Consider the following 16148-nt stretch of genomic DNA (forward strand, 5'->3'; position numbering starts at 1 on the left):
TGGGGTCTGGATGATGATCTAAGGTTCATGCCGGTAGTCTGGTTGGGTGAGATCAGTTCAATCAGGTGGTGCGTGATGATGGTGCGTGATGATGGATGATGTGGAACGTGAGGAGAAGAATCTTGAATTGGATACGTTGGGGAATTAAGAGCCAATGTAGGGTGCGGATGACTGGAGTGATGTGGTCGTGCTTTCTGGTGCGAGTGATAAACGTGCAGCGGTGTTCTGTATGTGCTGAAGTGGGACCAGATTAGAAGCAGGTAAGTTGATTAATAATGAATTACAGTAGTCTAAATGGGAAGTTACCAATGCATTAACTAGTCGTTCAGTAGAGCTGCGATCAAGGTATTTCCGGATTTTCCCAATCCTATAAACACCGAAGCTAGCTGCCCGACACACCTTTCGGATGTGCTCTCTTAAGTCTAACGAGTTATCAACGATAACACCCAGATCTCTTGCAGAATTGGTCGCAGTAATAACAGCTCCGTCTATGTGAAGGCTAACAGACTCGTTCCGTTTCCTAAATTGTGATGTAATGTGGATGAGCTCAGTCTTGTTTGCATTGAGCATCATGTTATTGTTACTAGCCCAAGACTTCACATCTGTCACGCAGTCTTCCAAAGACGAGATGCCATCAGCCAGGTCGTTGCGTTGCATAACGATGTACAACTGGGTGTCATCAGCATATAACATGTGGCTTATACCTTCACAGGACCAGTATATAGAACAAATTCCAAAAGTCCCATTACTGAGCCCTGCGGTACCCCCAAGTTAGAGGGAATTCATCTGATTTGGCTCCGTTTACGATTACAATTTGCTTCCGGTTCTCGAGGTACGACTTGAGCCACTTTAGAGCAGAACCTTCTATGCCGTATGTGTGACTGAAGCGTTGAATCATTACAATTTATATAATTTCTTATATCGGCATTTCAACTGATTTGATACAAAAAGCTACACCTCCTCGACCAAAATATTTGTTGGAATTCAAAAATGTATGACCTTCTAGCTCAAAAGGTAAAAGTGGTATAAGTAATCCACGTTTCAAACACTGCAATAATTGAAAATGAAATTTGAATTGATACAAATTCAGATTTTTTTTTTCTCTAAAAGGTACGAGCATTGACATGTAATATACTCAGACCATGATGTTTATGAAACTTTACTTTAAACTCATTTGGTGTATTAGAGCAAGAATTTGTATTCAGTAAATTTTAGAAATTCAAATCTTGACCAATATCAACTAAAGGATTCATAACTATATTCAATAATATTCATATTTTCCAATGCATCAGGGTATAGATCATATTGTATATACATGAATACTGACTGCAGAAAGTTACAGTTAAGCGTATACATTTGATCCTGTTCCTCTGACATACATCCAATTATACAAAAATGAAGAAAAAATTACATACTTTAAAAAAAAATTAAAAAGATACAACAGTTATTAATAACAATGCATTAAAATAGACAAGAGAAATATCCGAAAATATTCACTAATCATAAAATCAAAGTCCAGTTGGGAGGATAAAACAAATAACTGTGTGTCATCTATCCAGGTAAAAGTTATCATTATCCTTCGTATCTCTGCTTTTCTCGTCATTTAAATTGATCTTTGTTATGAATAACTTTAATGCCCACATTTTGATCTTCGATCGAACAGGGCAAATATGCGACCGTCTGAACTCCACACATTTTGAACCGTGGAACAAGCTTTTGCATGATTAAGTAGTTCCTGGTTACTACACGTGAGGTCCTCAGACTATTAACCCTAATAAGGCCGGGGGCCATTATGGCCCCCCTCCACGATTTTTCCGATTGCTCGGGAACGCATATGGATGGCGCCCCGCCGCTCGCTGACTTTTTTTTCGAGTCTTGCGCAACTTTTAAAATATTTTTTTTGAAAATCAGACCTACGGTTACAAGGTCACGTGACCTTTTGTCTTTGCATGTCAGCCAGAAATCGCTCATTTTCGTGATTTGTGTACATAACATATGGAAAAGTCATTTTTCCTAAAAACAGATCAAACACGGGTTATTGGGTCTTGTTTAAAGTTTAGGTGGTTGTTTTGGAGTCAAAATAGCTGAATTGTAGTAAGAAATGAAATAAAACATCAAAAACAATGAAATACATAAGTTAAAAAAACAATGAAATACATAAGAAATTATCAAAACAAGGGAAAACATAAGGAATAAGCTGGCTCTTCCAATTTTTGTTTTAGTATTATTATTCAGAATGGTCTAATGAATATATGTAGTGAAAAAGAATGCTTAAATATGAATAATATATGATTTATGGGTAAAAATATGTTTTTTATGACTTTATTTGCATAAATTACCATAAATATGCAAATGAGTGAATTTTCAAAAAATTGAAATTATCATATTATTTTATATACTTCACTTGACATGCATGCAAATTTTCGCGGCAATCCGCCGCTTCGCGGCCGAGATCTTAAGGGGGGGCCATTATTCCCCCCCCCCCCGGCCGTACAAGACCTCAAATAGCCCGTCCTTTTTAGGGTTAAATAATTTTGACCTTTCAGTCTGCGCCTATTCCTAAGGATCTCCTACCTTTTCTTGTACGTTTTAAATGGCCACTCTAACATAGCCTTTCAAAACATGAATACACCTCTACTTATTAATATTCCGGCCTCTGATTTTTCAGAAAATCTCTAAACTGACCAAAAAGTGATAAAAACTTTCCATTTTTCACAAATCTCACGCTTGCTGGGCTACGCCCCTCGAAAAAAATGTAATGCGGTCACGTGGCTTGATGACGCATTTGACGTCATTGCGGGCATGTCCGATTTGTCCTACAACTATTAGGAATCCCGAAATTGCAAGAAACATACTGGGATTATCAAGTGCATATTATTTTTCGGATAAATGTCAGGTACCTGAATGCAATGTTGTAGCGCTTTATTGTTTTATATGATAACAGCTAAATTTCATATTATGCAAATTTCATAAATCAGGGGCGGATCTAGCTTTTTGCTAAGGGGGGGGGGGGTTTGACCAAAATAATGACGATGCAGAGCATCGTCCACGAGCCGCGTAGCGGCGAGCCGATTTTTTTTTGGGGTGTTTATTTGAACCCCGTAAGTGATGTTTTCCTGGCATCTATTAACACAATGGAGACCATAAAAAGCAGTGCATGATAACGTCTTTTTAAATCAAGTAACAGCTTAATACACAGTTATATCCAGCCTTTTTATCATGTGTTTGGTTAAGTTACCAGATGAGTTGAATATCTTCTCACAATATATGCACTTGAAAGGGTTTCTCTCCAGCGTGCGTTCTTTTTTCTTTCTTTTTTTCTTTCTTTCTTTTTTTTGTTTTTTGTTTTTTTGGGGCCGCCCAAGGGGGGGGTTTGAACCCCCTAAACCCCCCCCCCCCGTAGATCCGCGCCTGTAAATTGCCCATACTTGATTGATTGATTGATTGATTGATTTTTATTCGACAAGCTTCCAACATACAATAATATACAATAATAACAAATCAAAAATAAGTCAGCTTGAACAGGAAAGCTCGCGAGCTTATTTCCAGTGGATTTATTGAGGCTTTAAATATTCTGCTTAGGTGAGCTTACTGAAATGCATTGCAGTGGCATAAATTATTTTGCAATTAGTGGTTGGTTACCCCCTAAATATCGCTAGATCGACTGGACTAATAATATTCTTGGTATGGCCGGGTTACAGAACCGATCGGGAATTCCATGACTGTGAACGCACTGAATTATGAAAGCGGGTGTGGGGGTGGGTGAGGGGGGGGGGAACGGTGTGAGATGGTCGATGTTCACCCTCTACAGATTCACCCAAGCATTTCCCAGGGTGTTAACTACCCGGCCCCCCCCCCCCCCCCCACTCAGGTTTCGAAATGACCGCATGCGTGTTGCCAAAATGTCCGGTAAAGGGGTACTTTTCGTGCGACAAAGTCCGGCCCGAGAATTGTAAAAAAAGGGGTGTATTTGACTTTTCACCCGGAGATTTCTTTAAAAAGGGGGTGTTTTTTCTTTTTTTTCTCTCATCTCTTTGGACTCCTGAGAAATTATTCCGAATTTAGGGGGGTACATTGAGCATTTTTCCTGATTTAGGGGGGTCTCCAAGGCAGGAAAAGCCCGCGAAAAGCCCGCGAAAGGGGGGTTCGGAAATGTTGGCAGTCCTCAGATAGGGGGTGCTTTCAAAAAGAGGGAACGAGCATATGCGTACCCTAAATAACACTGAGTGAGGGGGGGGGGGCGGGGTTAACTACTACTTTTCAATATGCAAACAATGATAGCCAGGTATTTACTCGTCATAAAAGAGGGCCCTGGATAGATGAATAAAGAAACAAATAACTGAATGGAGCTCAATGTCCAAGCTTGAGTGTCTTCGTTGACTAATAGGTGATTGTTCTCGGGTATGCATACCAGAAAGGTTTGTTTATGTTGAATTTGACTATTATTGACTATTATTTTATAATTAACTGGTCTCTCTTTGTTTTAATTTTGTTATTCATTGGTGTCCCTGCATTTGTTGTCAGGGTTTTCGTTGTTATTATTATTATCATGATATGCCAGGTTACCAAATCCTGTCCTTTCCTATTCGGCACCATCCTGACAAACCCTCTCGTATGAAACGAGGGTTTCTCAGACATTTTTAAGACCCCTATTATAAGGTATCTCTTGTTTCCTTGAATTACAGTGGGATGCTTTGGTAAATCTTTTAAATTAAAGCTGAGAATCACCACACAAACAGTCAATCAGAAACTTAAATCAGTCTATTCTACAATAAACTAATTATCAAAGTTAACTCCAAGTGAGGAGCTAAATGAGAGCTAGAATTATATTTGAAAAATGTCTATAGTGGTTGAAGTCCTGTAGTACTCTGGTTTTTTTTTTTTTTGTACTACAGATTACTCTCTACAGAACATTCATACACAGAACATTTTATACAACTTTACTGGGGGTGACATGCTGTCGAGTAATAGCAATTTCAATTGCTTTTGTCACCCCTGACCAGCAGATTGTATCTTTCTTTCTCTCTCCTCTCCACTTTCCTAAAACTGTTGCATGTATTATGATATTTCTATGTATATCTGATTGTTATACTCATTGTATGTTTCTGATTGGTCAAATAAATAATAATAATAATACTTTACTAATCAGATGATAGAAAATGGACAAGTCCAAAATAATGAAAAAGCCTGAGAGAGAAAGAGAACCAATAGAAATAATTAAGAAGTATGGACGAAAGAATAGAAATCACTGACAATTGAGTGTGTAAGCAGAAATATAGGTCCTTAAGTACAATGAAGAAAAGGACAAAAGGAACAATGTTTGAATAAAAAAGAATAATTTAGGGAATGAAAACAGGGAAGTGTATGGAAAGCTAAATGTGACAATTAATGAACAACATAAGAAGAAAAATGTTTACTATCTTACACTTTCAATAGCCTTGAATGTGAAAGACCTTTTGTATTCCCCGTGCAACTTGATTATCGTTGGACGAAACGAATGAACAAACAGGAGATACATGATACATGACCGGCCCGTTTGGCAACCAAGAGCAACTGCTCTCCCCTCTCACAGTTCAGGCCCACTATAAGGATGGGTTATAAAGAGAGCCATTTTTCTCTCTGGGCATTTGTGTTCTGCATGTGAGGGCTTAGCATGAATCAGAGGTGATATATACATGTATCAGGAAATTATCAAATTAGATCTTCTCAAATTCTCTGTTTCTATCTCATTCCTTTACTGTCTGTCTTGCTCTCCACCCTTCCTCTCTCTCTAACATTAATAAATGACAGATTTTAACATCAATATCCATAATATCTGTTTTGTTTTATTGGTCTCACTGCCGTTCATTAAATGAACTATTCATGGAGAGACATTATAATTCAGTCACCTGGCGTCACACATCACTTACATAATCACATTATGATCATCATAACATATCATTATTCAAATAAAAACTCTCAGGAATATATCTCCATTAAAATTCAAAATATCTGAACCCTAACCTATAGCAACAACACACATAAATGATACATGTACTTTGTGAACATGGGGAACAGATAATAAATGCACAAGAAACGTTGCTTGGCATAAAAAAAAAAGTGTAGGTAACATTTACACTTGATCATAGAGTTTTCAAACATTTGAATTATTCTTACGTCATGGTACATAACTGAATTTTTGACATATAATAGCATATTTTCAAAGTACAGAATGTCATTTGTCATAATTTTATTGCTTGTTTCTAAAGCAAAGAATGAAATAAGGCATCTATTAGATCATGGTCTACTTGAATATCGATGAAATATATAATATTTCAAATTTAACACATCTTGTCATGAGGTAATTTCGGGAGGGAACTTCCAAAAATATTTTGGAAACATAGATAAACACAACTTTCATTTTGTGACACATGGCAATAAGTCATATAATCCATCATTAGTGAATTTCATCTGGCTTCACATGTATCCTTGTTTTCTTCCACTGAATAACTTCAGTCAATCGTCAATTTTATTTTAGGTGTTTTTATTTTTGGGAACAATTTCTAAATTTTCCCAATAGTGAATGAAAACATTGATAATACTGTGTAAGTGATATCTAAAGACTAAAGAGATGCAAACATTGTTATTTCAGATTCAAATTATTATCACAAATGAACACTTAAGCTAGCCCTTCATAGGTCAACTTAAAAAAAATAAACATGTACCGGTATATATATTCACAAAATAAATGAAGACAAATGATTCACATTGAAAATAATCTTTTTTTGGTCATTAATCTTCTTTCAACACTTAAACAAACTTATAATATGATATCCGTGATTATTAGTAGATTCATCATGAATGTATGTCAAATGGATACATATACTTTACCTGATACAAGAACATTATCACAATCTTTAAGTGGTGTGATTTAAAGTAGGTACTGCCAGAGTATCTGTTTGTATTGCACCACAGTTACTTCCACCACCAGACAAATTGGATTTCCCTTTTAATACTACTACTACTTATTACTAATAGTTCTAATAATCAAATTTTACTCACTGCTGGGACTGCATCTTATTCAGGATTGATTGGAGTATAGCTACATTAGATGGAAGAGTGATCAAAGAGATACAATTTTGAGAAATTTCCCTCAGAACGTGGATCCTTTGAAGTGGTTTAATAGTATGTGCATTAAGGCAATTCCATGCAATGTCTCCCGTATGATATGTCTTTCTTCCACAAAGTTCATCCTCAAATAAAGAATCTCTTGATATGACCATTGAATAAAGGTGTTTTATAGTAACAGTACCATTAGTTAAAATCATAGTCAAATCAAGAGATTTTTCATTCATGGATGAAATGTATGGCTAAATATCGTAAGGGACACATAGCAGGGAATCACCTTTGAGGAAAGACCTGTTGGTAGTAAATACACATTGCAGGATTGAAGGTTCATTAACCTACTTTGGGGGGAAATCGGCAGATGTTGTGAATCCCATCCACAACCACTCCTCCATCATCTCATAATATCAGTAGGAATAACATGAAAGTTTAAATTCCTATAAACTTACATAATATGGTCGACTGAACACGTGTAGTAAAAAATATAATCTTTCATTAGTATATACGGTAGAAATATATGATCACTAGGATAACTCTATTATAGTTTTGAAGATGTATAAGAAGGTGGTTGTCTTCTAACAAGTCTTCTGGTGATTTCTGAAATAGATGTGGTACCTTGATAAAAGCAAATGAAACGAAACAAAGAAAACAATGTTAATGGATGACTATATTTATACAATCACTCCAACATGTTTCAAATAACTGCCAGTTGTCTTTTGCCAAATCTCATAAAATAATGCATTTAAACGATTACGTTTAAATGAATAAATACATAATCATATATATGTTTAATCTTAAACGGGAGAGAAAGGGATTTATACATTATAGATTTTTAAAGCAGAGTTGTAGACAGAATTTAGTGATTTTTCTCTGGAGTCTAGTTTTAAAGATAAACTTGAGTTCTGGTAAAAAAAGAAAATGAATTCTCACAGAATCTAACGAAACTTACATTGAATGTTCAAGATTACAAATAAATGTCATGTGCCCAACAATTTTGGAAAGAAAGATAAGGAAATCAGGGTAGTACTAGCCCCGACACTATGTGTGTTGTCCCATATACATCTATCTGTGTAAGTGATTGTTACTTTACCAAGACTCTGCCAAATTTATGATGATTTTGATGACTCTAGAACCTTGCATTACACACCATTACTTACATGCTATATGATCAACTTTTCTGATCCATTCCACACCTTTTCTTTCACAATGCAATTGCATTACCAGTACTCAAGTTTATCTTTAAGCATAGTTTCCATGGGCCACTTGTTAAACTTTTGAGAGTTTAGATGTCAGAAGTTGGAGGCACATATAAACTTGACTCCAGTGGGAGTTAAGCATTGCCTAAAAATTTGAACGGGCCTTTTTTTTCTTCTTTTTGTTACATTTATTATTTAATTTTTCTTCTTGATCTTCAATGTCTATTTCACTAGAGTTTATGATGTATTGTCATTCACCCTTTCTCAATGAAATCCCCTATTTCAAAGATGTTATCAAAAAATATCTTAAACTTTATTGTGTTGAACAACAACAAAAAAATATTCAGAGTTGTGAGACGAAAGTGTCAAATTGCTTGACAAGACCATGCTTTGTGAACAATATGAAGAATTAAACAAAGTAAATTATCAATGTTCATCATTTGGGGAAAGAGCAATAAGTGCAAAACTAGAATTAGTTAATTGAATGTAAGGTATATAAAATAACGAGCAGCTCCAAGTTGTTGAAAACTAGAGGGGTACTATTCCCCCAAATAAAATAATAACTGGTAAGAGGGCATTGGTTTCCATTAAAAGAAAAGTGTTACCTGTAAGAGCCATGGCAAGACTGAATTCATCCTTCAAGATCTCCAGCATTCTTTTCACTCCTGCTTCACCCTGGATATTGTATGATGGATATGGAGAGAAGAGAAGAGAGAGACAGGGACAGAGACAGAGATAGACAGAAAGAAAAAAAAGACAGACAGATTAAAATGAGATAGGGTAGGGGTTACAAATAAGTTATGTAAAAATAAAGGAAGTAAAGACAAAAGGATTAAGTAAAAATTGTAAGAGAGAGAGAGAGAGAGAGAGAAAGAAAGAATATAAAAAAATACTGATAAAAGAATGTAATAAGAATGTAATGTGTTACAAGCACTTAAAGATAAATTGTTCCATCTTTCTTGTTTAACTACTTCAGATGTAGCATGATAACTATTATCTCAGTCTCTTAGCCCATCTGTGACACTATAATGATTTCACATAATAACCAATATCAGCATGACTAAAGGTGGCATAATCTATTTTTGATTGCTTGCTTGGCTGTACAAAGGCCTATACAAAGGTCATGCTTTGAACCTCAGCAAGGACTTATCACTTAGGGCAAGGTGTTTAATTTATATTAGCTTTTCAGAGAAAATTGCACAGCCAAGAGCGATATGTCATCAAAAATATAGGGTTACAATTACAATTGCATCAGGGATTTATGTTAGATTAAGGGTTAGGATTAGGTATAGTGTATGGTCAAGGTTTAAAATTAAGAATTTGGTTATTAAAAGTAAGTAGGATATCGACTGTGGAGCTATTGCGGCCAGAGCATTTGTTATAAGAGTGCACTTACATTACAAGTCAATGCCCACAATGCTGGTCGACCGACAAACACTGCCCTCGCTCCAAGGGCTATTGCCTTAAGAACATCTGTCCCAGTCCTGACTCCTCCATCAAGATAAACCTCTAATCCAGTGCCTTTCAAAGCATCAGCAACCTCAGGCAAGGCATCAATCTATTCAAAATGTAACAAGAAACATTTCATGAAGTATCAGCTGTGTAATCTCAAATGTGATAATTAAATGTTGGTCTGCATTTTCTGGGTTGTTGCTTTACAACCCAAAGACAGTTAACAGTGATAGAGGTTAAGGTGGAAAATAAAAGTACACCACAATTAGGTTTGATGGTAATCCGCCCATCGGTTCTAATGATAAAGCGATCACAAGCTATTTTTGCAAACAGAATGAGCCCAATGACCTTTGACCCAAAATCTAATCAGTTCATTGGCCCAGCGAGATATAAACATGTCTTGATTTTGATGGTAAATTGTCAATCAGTTCTAATGATATTGTGATCACAAGCTTTTTTGTGCATACATAATGATCCATGCGACCTTTGACCTCATGACCCCAAAATCTAATCAGTTCATTGACTCTGCAAGATATATACATGACCCAAGTTTGGCAGGAATCCATCAATTTGTTCTTGAGATAACGCGATCACGAGAACGGGCCGTACAGAGGACTTACGGACGGACAGCCCGAAAACCTATAATGCCTCCGGGTTCTTTGTTATGGAGGCATAAACATATCCCTCAGTAAACTTTTAAACCATAAAACTGGACAAAACTCTTATCTTCTTAAATTTGATGGTCACTAGGCCATTTTCATCATGTAGCCAAATTTAATTCATATATCTATGTGAAGTGCCATGAAATGAATGATTTCATTCACATTTTACAAATAATTGTATTTCAATAGTTAGAATGCATATTGCAAATATTATATGCTGCTACGTATGGAAATCAATAATGTTAGTTCTACCTAGCAACAAATAATGTATGTAATTCGTACCCTGACTATTGAAATACAACACGCGAAAGAAACATTTTGTTTTAAGGCACTTCACATAGACTTATGTATTCAATTTGGTTACATTAGGGAAATGGTCAATTTGAAGAAGATTTGTAGTGAACTTACTGTAGAAGGAACCCCATCCAGCTGTCTCGCTCCATGGTTAGATACCACCACACCAGCTAAATTATGTGCTGCAGCTTCCCTCGCATCCTCAGCTTTACAATGGTAGAAAACAAAAGTAACAAAATACAGAGATAAGTCAATTTCATGGGAATGAAAGTATTAACAAAGATTTTCTATTTTCTATTTTCTTTATACTACTACTTCTGTATAGAACTGCAAAATTACTGTCCCTGATAATCGTTTAACCTTAAAAGAAAGGATGAGAGCTGAATACTAACTGAGATTTATTTTTTTTGTGGTAAAATATTAATGTAATGCCGGTTCTTTAATCCTCCTGATAGTGTGAAGGAATGATAAAATTCAAATTATGCATACTTCCAGATTTATAAATTAATTTTAAAAAATAAGATTTATTATAAAAGAAACTAATCACAGAAAAAAATTTGTTCTATATGTTGGAATTCCATTGCTAATAAACTTTATTCAAAGTTATCAGTTTTAATTATTACTTATGTTAGATAATATTATCTTCACTCACATGCATGTGCAACAACTTTGAGTTAAGGGTCTGCATAAAAATTAATTTTGTTCTCCTTATGCCCTTCAATCTGCATTAAAATGTCTTGTATTCTTTCTTTTTTTGTTGGGGGTGAGGAGTAATTTTGTGTCTACCTATGATATACAAGTTATTCTTTTTGTAATTGGTCCTCTTTAACAACAAAAACCCAACTCGTATCTCTATTTACCTGTGAGGACACCTTTGAGTATGATTGGCAGTGATGTGATAGTTTTGAGCCATTCAATGTGCTTCCAGCTTAGTGAAGGATCAATCAATGATGCTACATACTCTGATAGACCAGAGCTGGATGATCCCTGTACTCCACCCCGGTTTGTCTTGATGGTGAAGTTGGCTAATCTGTACCATGTTATCAAGGCAATGAGAAATAAAGATGATACAAATTAATATAAAAATGCAAAATACATGTGTAATGGAAAATCTGTTTATGTTCAATGGTAAAATAATGTTTTAACTTCATCATGTTGTCATGCACTGAACAAAACAATGAAATAAATACACAGCTTAGGGAGAAGACAGTTGAATGCTCCACTTCATTCAGCACTTATTATTGGATAAATTATTATTGAAAGATCTGTATTTCACTTCACTTCTCAAATTCAGTGGACTTACACTGCCAACATCAAGTACCAACTCTGTAGGTGTATATTTGATTTGGTTATTGTTGGTAACTTGTAATTCTATGAATAATGCTATCAAAGTCATGATAATAAACTTGTAATTTCAACAATCTACCAGAAAGTATTTCAAACTATCTTCCATTCATTAAAGAGTTGAAATGAAGAACTTACACTCACATTCAACACAATGCAGTTTATAAATAGGGAGAATAAGTACAATCTTGTCTCATCAAGTAATATCCATATATACATATGTATTGTTGTACAAACATATATTGTACAAATAAAGAACAGAATCTATTCAACTTTCATGTTTGTATCAGACCATGAACATGATTTACAACATATTACTTTGCACAGGATATGCACTTTGAAACCATTAAAAGGTCTTTTCAACAAGGTAAATATCAATTTTCAAAATCAACAGCACATACCATGCACTTTTATACATGTATATCATTTACCAATAACCAGTCTCATAAAAAACATGATTTGCTTTATACAATAAGGCCTAAAAAAAAGATGTTGTATTGCCCTTTGCGACTGACCCCAAAATCTTAAAATCTATGGTCGGCTTTTTGAAAAAGTTTCTTTTGTTTACCCTTTTTTGGAAAAAAAATGTTTAATGAATAAAAAACTGAGAAATATCAGCCCAAAGAGGGAGAAGGAAAAAAAGAAAAAAAGAAAAAAAAGAAAAAGAAAAAAAGAAAAAGAAAAAAAATATTTCTGACCAACCGACCTGTTTTGGCACCTAAAAGGCAATACAACTCTTTTGTTAAAGGCCTAATGTCTGTTACTTTCAAAGGTTAGATAGATTGAGCAGTAGGCATTTTTGACATATATTTATTGCTATTGCTATCTAAACCTTTTGTTACATGTTGTACAGAGGATTTAAGTTATTATTCTGAAATTCTATTGAAAGTGAGACAGAAGTAAATTGGTAAAGCTACACTTTTTTACCATTATCAGTATGTAATTTTTCACAATACTGTATACAACAATATAAAGAAACATAGTACAGTGAATCAGAGTAATTATCATAGGTTCTACCCATTCATATAAAAGTTCATTTCTTTTGAAAAATTCAATCACAACTACTTTTTTATACTTTTAAATTTTTTCATGAAACTTTGTTATGGGTATACCTAAGTTTGAATATTTGCTTTGAATTTGTTTTTGTTTTTTTCCTTTTCAATAAAAATGGAGGTAATAATTCTGTTAAGACTTAAGAGCAAGCTAACTTTTATAAGTTATTGACAGGGAGTCCACCTAAAACAGTTCCTCAACATCAAAGAGCTGCACAAATACATGTATCCTACTGTACCTGTATGGCTCCGGCAAGGAAAACTTGTTCCTCATATCAGCCAGTCTCTTTCCCAACATGGGTGTATCCACCGTCACAAAAATAGCCTTATAGCCCGCCTTCTCAGCCCGCTTGACGAGATCTCTTGTGACGTCCCTGTCCCTGTAGACGTAGAGCTGGAACCATCTCAATCCATTCCGTGAGGCCTCAGCCACCTCTTCAATGCTCCTGGTAGACCAAGAACTGAGGATCATACCTGTGCCCATCGATGTAGACGCTGTGATGGGGTTTAGATTGTTAAGAAGAGATAAAATATGTAGGGGTAACAAAAATTAGTAATCGGTAGAGATACTGAAATACGTTTATTATCAATACAATGATCTTTCGGGGAAAAAGCTGATATAATCCACATATTGTGGAAAAGTTATTTTTTAATCAGCATTTACAAGGAAGGCTTTCTTTGTTAACTTGAAAAAAAATTTGGAGAAAGGTAATTAATAGTACTTTTGTTCATATATTTACATTCAATTGATTAGGTGCAATGTTGACTCAAAACGCACAAGTTATCAAGGTTTGGAGATATAGTACATAGAATACTGCATTGTTAAGCTCTCTGTAAAGTATCATCTTATTAACATTTTCATCACCAGCATTTTTATTCAAATTGTGAAAATTTTGAGTAGCTTTAGAAGTTTAGAATGAGGTTTGATCGTACCACGTGCCGTTGCCACTTCGCCATCAGGATGGGCCATTCTCTGCATAGCTGTAGGTGCTATGGCAATGGGATAAGGGAGCCTCTGACCCAACACAGTGGTTGACATATCACGCTTAGACACATCTCGGAGGATACGGGGGTACAGTCTCAATCTAAATGAACAAATTGTCAAATTAAAGTTATGAACTCAGATAGGAACACTTAACACTTAATAATAAATGGTTATAGCTGTCATGTTTGGCATATGATTTTGCAAAACATAAGCATAAAAAGTAGCACTACATACTGGGAATATTTGCTATCTATATGATCAACATATCTTTTGGAACGATTGATGAAATATACTTGTATAGATATATATTTAATTATGTGGGTATGACGAGCATAAAAAGATATGACCACTTCAAACTTTCTTAGTAACCAGATACTTGATAATCTATTACATTGGTGTTTAAAAATTGATTTAAAATTTCAAAAGAAATTATGGAAACAAATTTCCTTCTGCAGTTTGAAAAAAAATACTAGCAACACTTAACAGATTAACAGATCAAGGCCAACTTTATCCTCATACTTCATAGGCCTGTCGGTTTTCTTTTTGTCACTAAAACTCGACCATTCTATGCCTTTATTTGTAATACTGTGTATAACTATTTCCAACTGTAGTTACTGTCAATGGATGACGTCATCTTCCCTCATGCGCAGTAATAGTTAAAAATACGACTGCAAGAATTTCAACACGGAGCTCAATTTTGACGAAGAAAATTCAGAAAAAAGACCCTTAAATGCATCATACAGTCAATCTGGTAAGTGGAATCATTGTGGTTTAGCCTCTAGGCTTAATATTAGAGTATAAAATTAGTATGCATTGGATATGTGCATGTGTCCGCTAAAATTGACTATTTTGGGCAAAGTTTTGTGGCCAGATCTGGCCACAAAGTTTGCAATGGAGACCCTATGGTCAATGATGGTCGGCTTCTTCTGTTTCTAAAGAGAGGAGCAGACCCTACCAAAATAAGAGGCTAACGAACGAAAGAGACAGAAATTTTCGGTCTAGAGTGGACTGGTTGGTTAATGCAGACAGTTTTTTTTTTTTTTTACCAAAACCCTAGCTACCCTAGCTACCCCTACTCGCCCGGGGAGGCGAGTTGGCTCAGTCGGTAAAGCGTTGATCTGCCTGTCGAACCAAAGATTTCGAGTTTGAATCCCACCCAGGCGGATGACTGAAGCCTGCGTTGTGTGTCAACGTGCCCTTATTTCGACGCAGGGTATGTTAACTGGAAAACACTAGGATAGGACGTTAAATGGAGGCCCCTTGTAGAGAAGAGTCACTACCTTTGCACGTTAAAGGGAGTCACGCGTCAGTTTCCATGTGCAAAAGGCCATAATTCGCTGACTCCAGACTTGGTGGAAATACCATTGATGGGAGTACAAATCTGCACACAGCAAACCTGTTGGCCAGTCAAGAATTCCCCCCCCCCCCCCCCCCTATAATCTCTTGGAGAATTTCCCATGAGAGCTGACTACTGAGTGTCTTTAGAACCCCCTGCACTATTTTGTATAAGAGGCCGAGGGGGAAACCCCGGTAAAGTGGTCAACTTGCACACCTCAGTATTAGTACGGCAATTATACTCTGTAAAAAGGGATGTACTCAAATGGAGCTATTAGGCCTATCAATATAACAATCATTAGTAAGTTAGACCTACCTTTTAAATGCCTCTCGATTATCATCCAAGGTTTGTTCGTCATTCGCACCACTCCTGTAATAATCAAGGGCATTCTTGGGGAGGTATGTGGTGGCAAAGTCCTCAAAATCCTGGAGACAAACCGCTACATCCATCATGAATTACGAATGTGGTCCTACAGTATAATGTAAGATTACATGAAATAGATTTAGACCTGTAAACAAACGAAGGCCATACAGGCTAGGCGATGCAAGGAAGGTGGGAGGAGGTCGAGGGTACATAGGGCCGCAGTGTAGAGTCTAGACTCTAGTCTTTTCTTAAGTTTAGATAGAGTAGTTGTTGTTTTTTTTATTGAAAGTTTAAGATATGCCGATTGCACTTATCCAATTTTCAATGTTTCCTTTTTATTTATACAAGAAAAAAAAAATT

At 35.7% G+C, this 16148-nt stretch overlaps 1 protein-coding gene across 1 annotated transcript; it reads right to left on the reverse strand.

Moving 5' to 3' along the window:
- Nucleotides 1-5805: 5805 nt before the first annotated feature.
- Nucleotides 5806-16012, reverse strand: LOC594782 (hydroxyacid oxidase 1). The gene is made up of 8 exons (XM_794210.5): nt 15741-16012; nt 14038-14189; nt 13344-13599; nt 11569-11738; nt 10823-10914; nt 9697-9858; nt 8906-8975; nt 5806-7719 (listed from the first exon to the last, which is right to left on the reverse strand). Exons 1-8 carry the CDS (start codon nt 15875-15877, stop codon nt 7643-7645), a joined length of 1116 nt encoding a protein of 371 aa, XP_799303.3. The 5' UTR covers nt 15878-16012; the 3' UTR covers nt 5806-7642.
- Nucleotides 16013-16148: the final 136 nt, after the last annotated feature.

This window comes from Strongylocentrotus purpuratus, unplaced genomic scaffold (assembly GCF_000002235.5).
Source record: "Strongylocentrotus purpuratus isolate Spur 01 unplaced genomic scaffold, Spur_5.0 spur5_scaffold_5, whole genome shotgun sequence".
NCBI classification, from domain to species: domain Eukaryota; kingdom Metazoa; phylum Echinodermata; class Echinoidea; order Camarodonta; family Strongylocentrotidae; genus Strongylocentrotus; species Strongylocentrotus purpuratus.

What these genes read in the sequence shown, in the direction of transcription:
- LOC594782 (XM_794210.5), bottom strand. Translation starts at nt 15,877, where the DNA reads ATGATGGATGTAGCGGTTTGTCTCCAGGATTTTGAGGACTTTGCCACC. An exon ending in CGAAGTGGCAACGGCACGTG is followed by an intron (nt 13,600 to 14,037) that starts GTACGATCAAAC and finishes ACCCCATCACAG; the next exon opens with CGTCTACATCGATGGGCACA. An exon ending in TCTTGCCATGGCTCTTACAG is followed by an intron (nt 7,720 to 8,905) that starts GTAACACTTTTC and finishes GCTTTTATCAAG; the next exon opens with GTACCACATCTATTTCAGAA.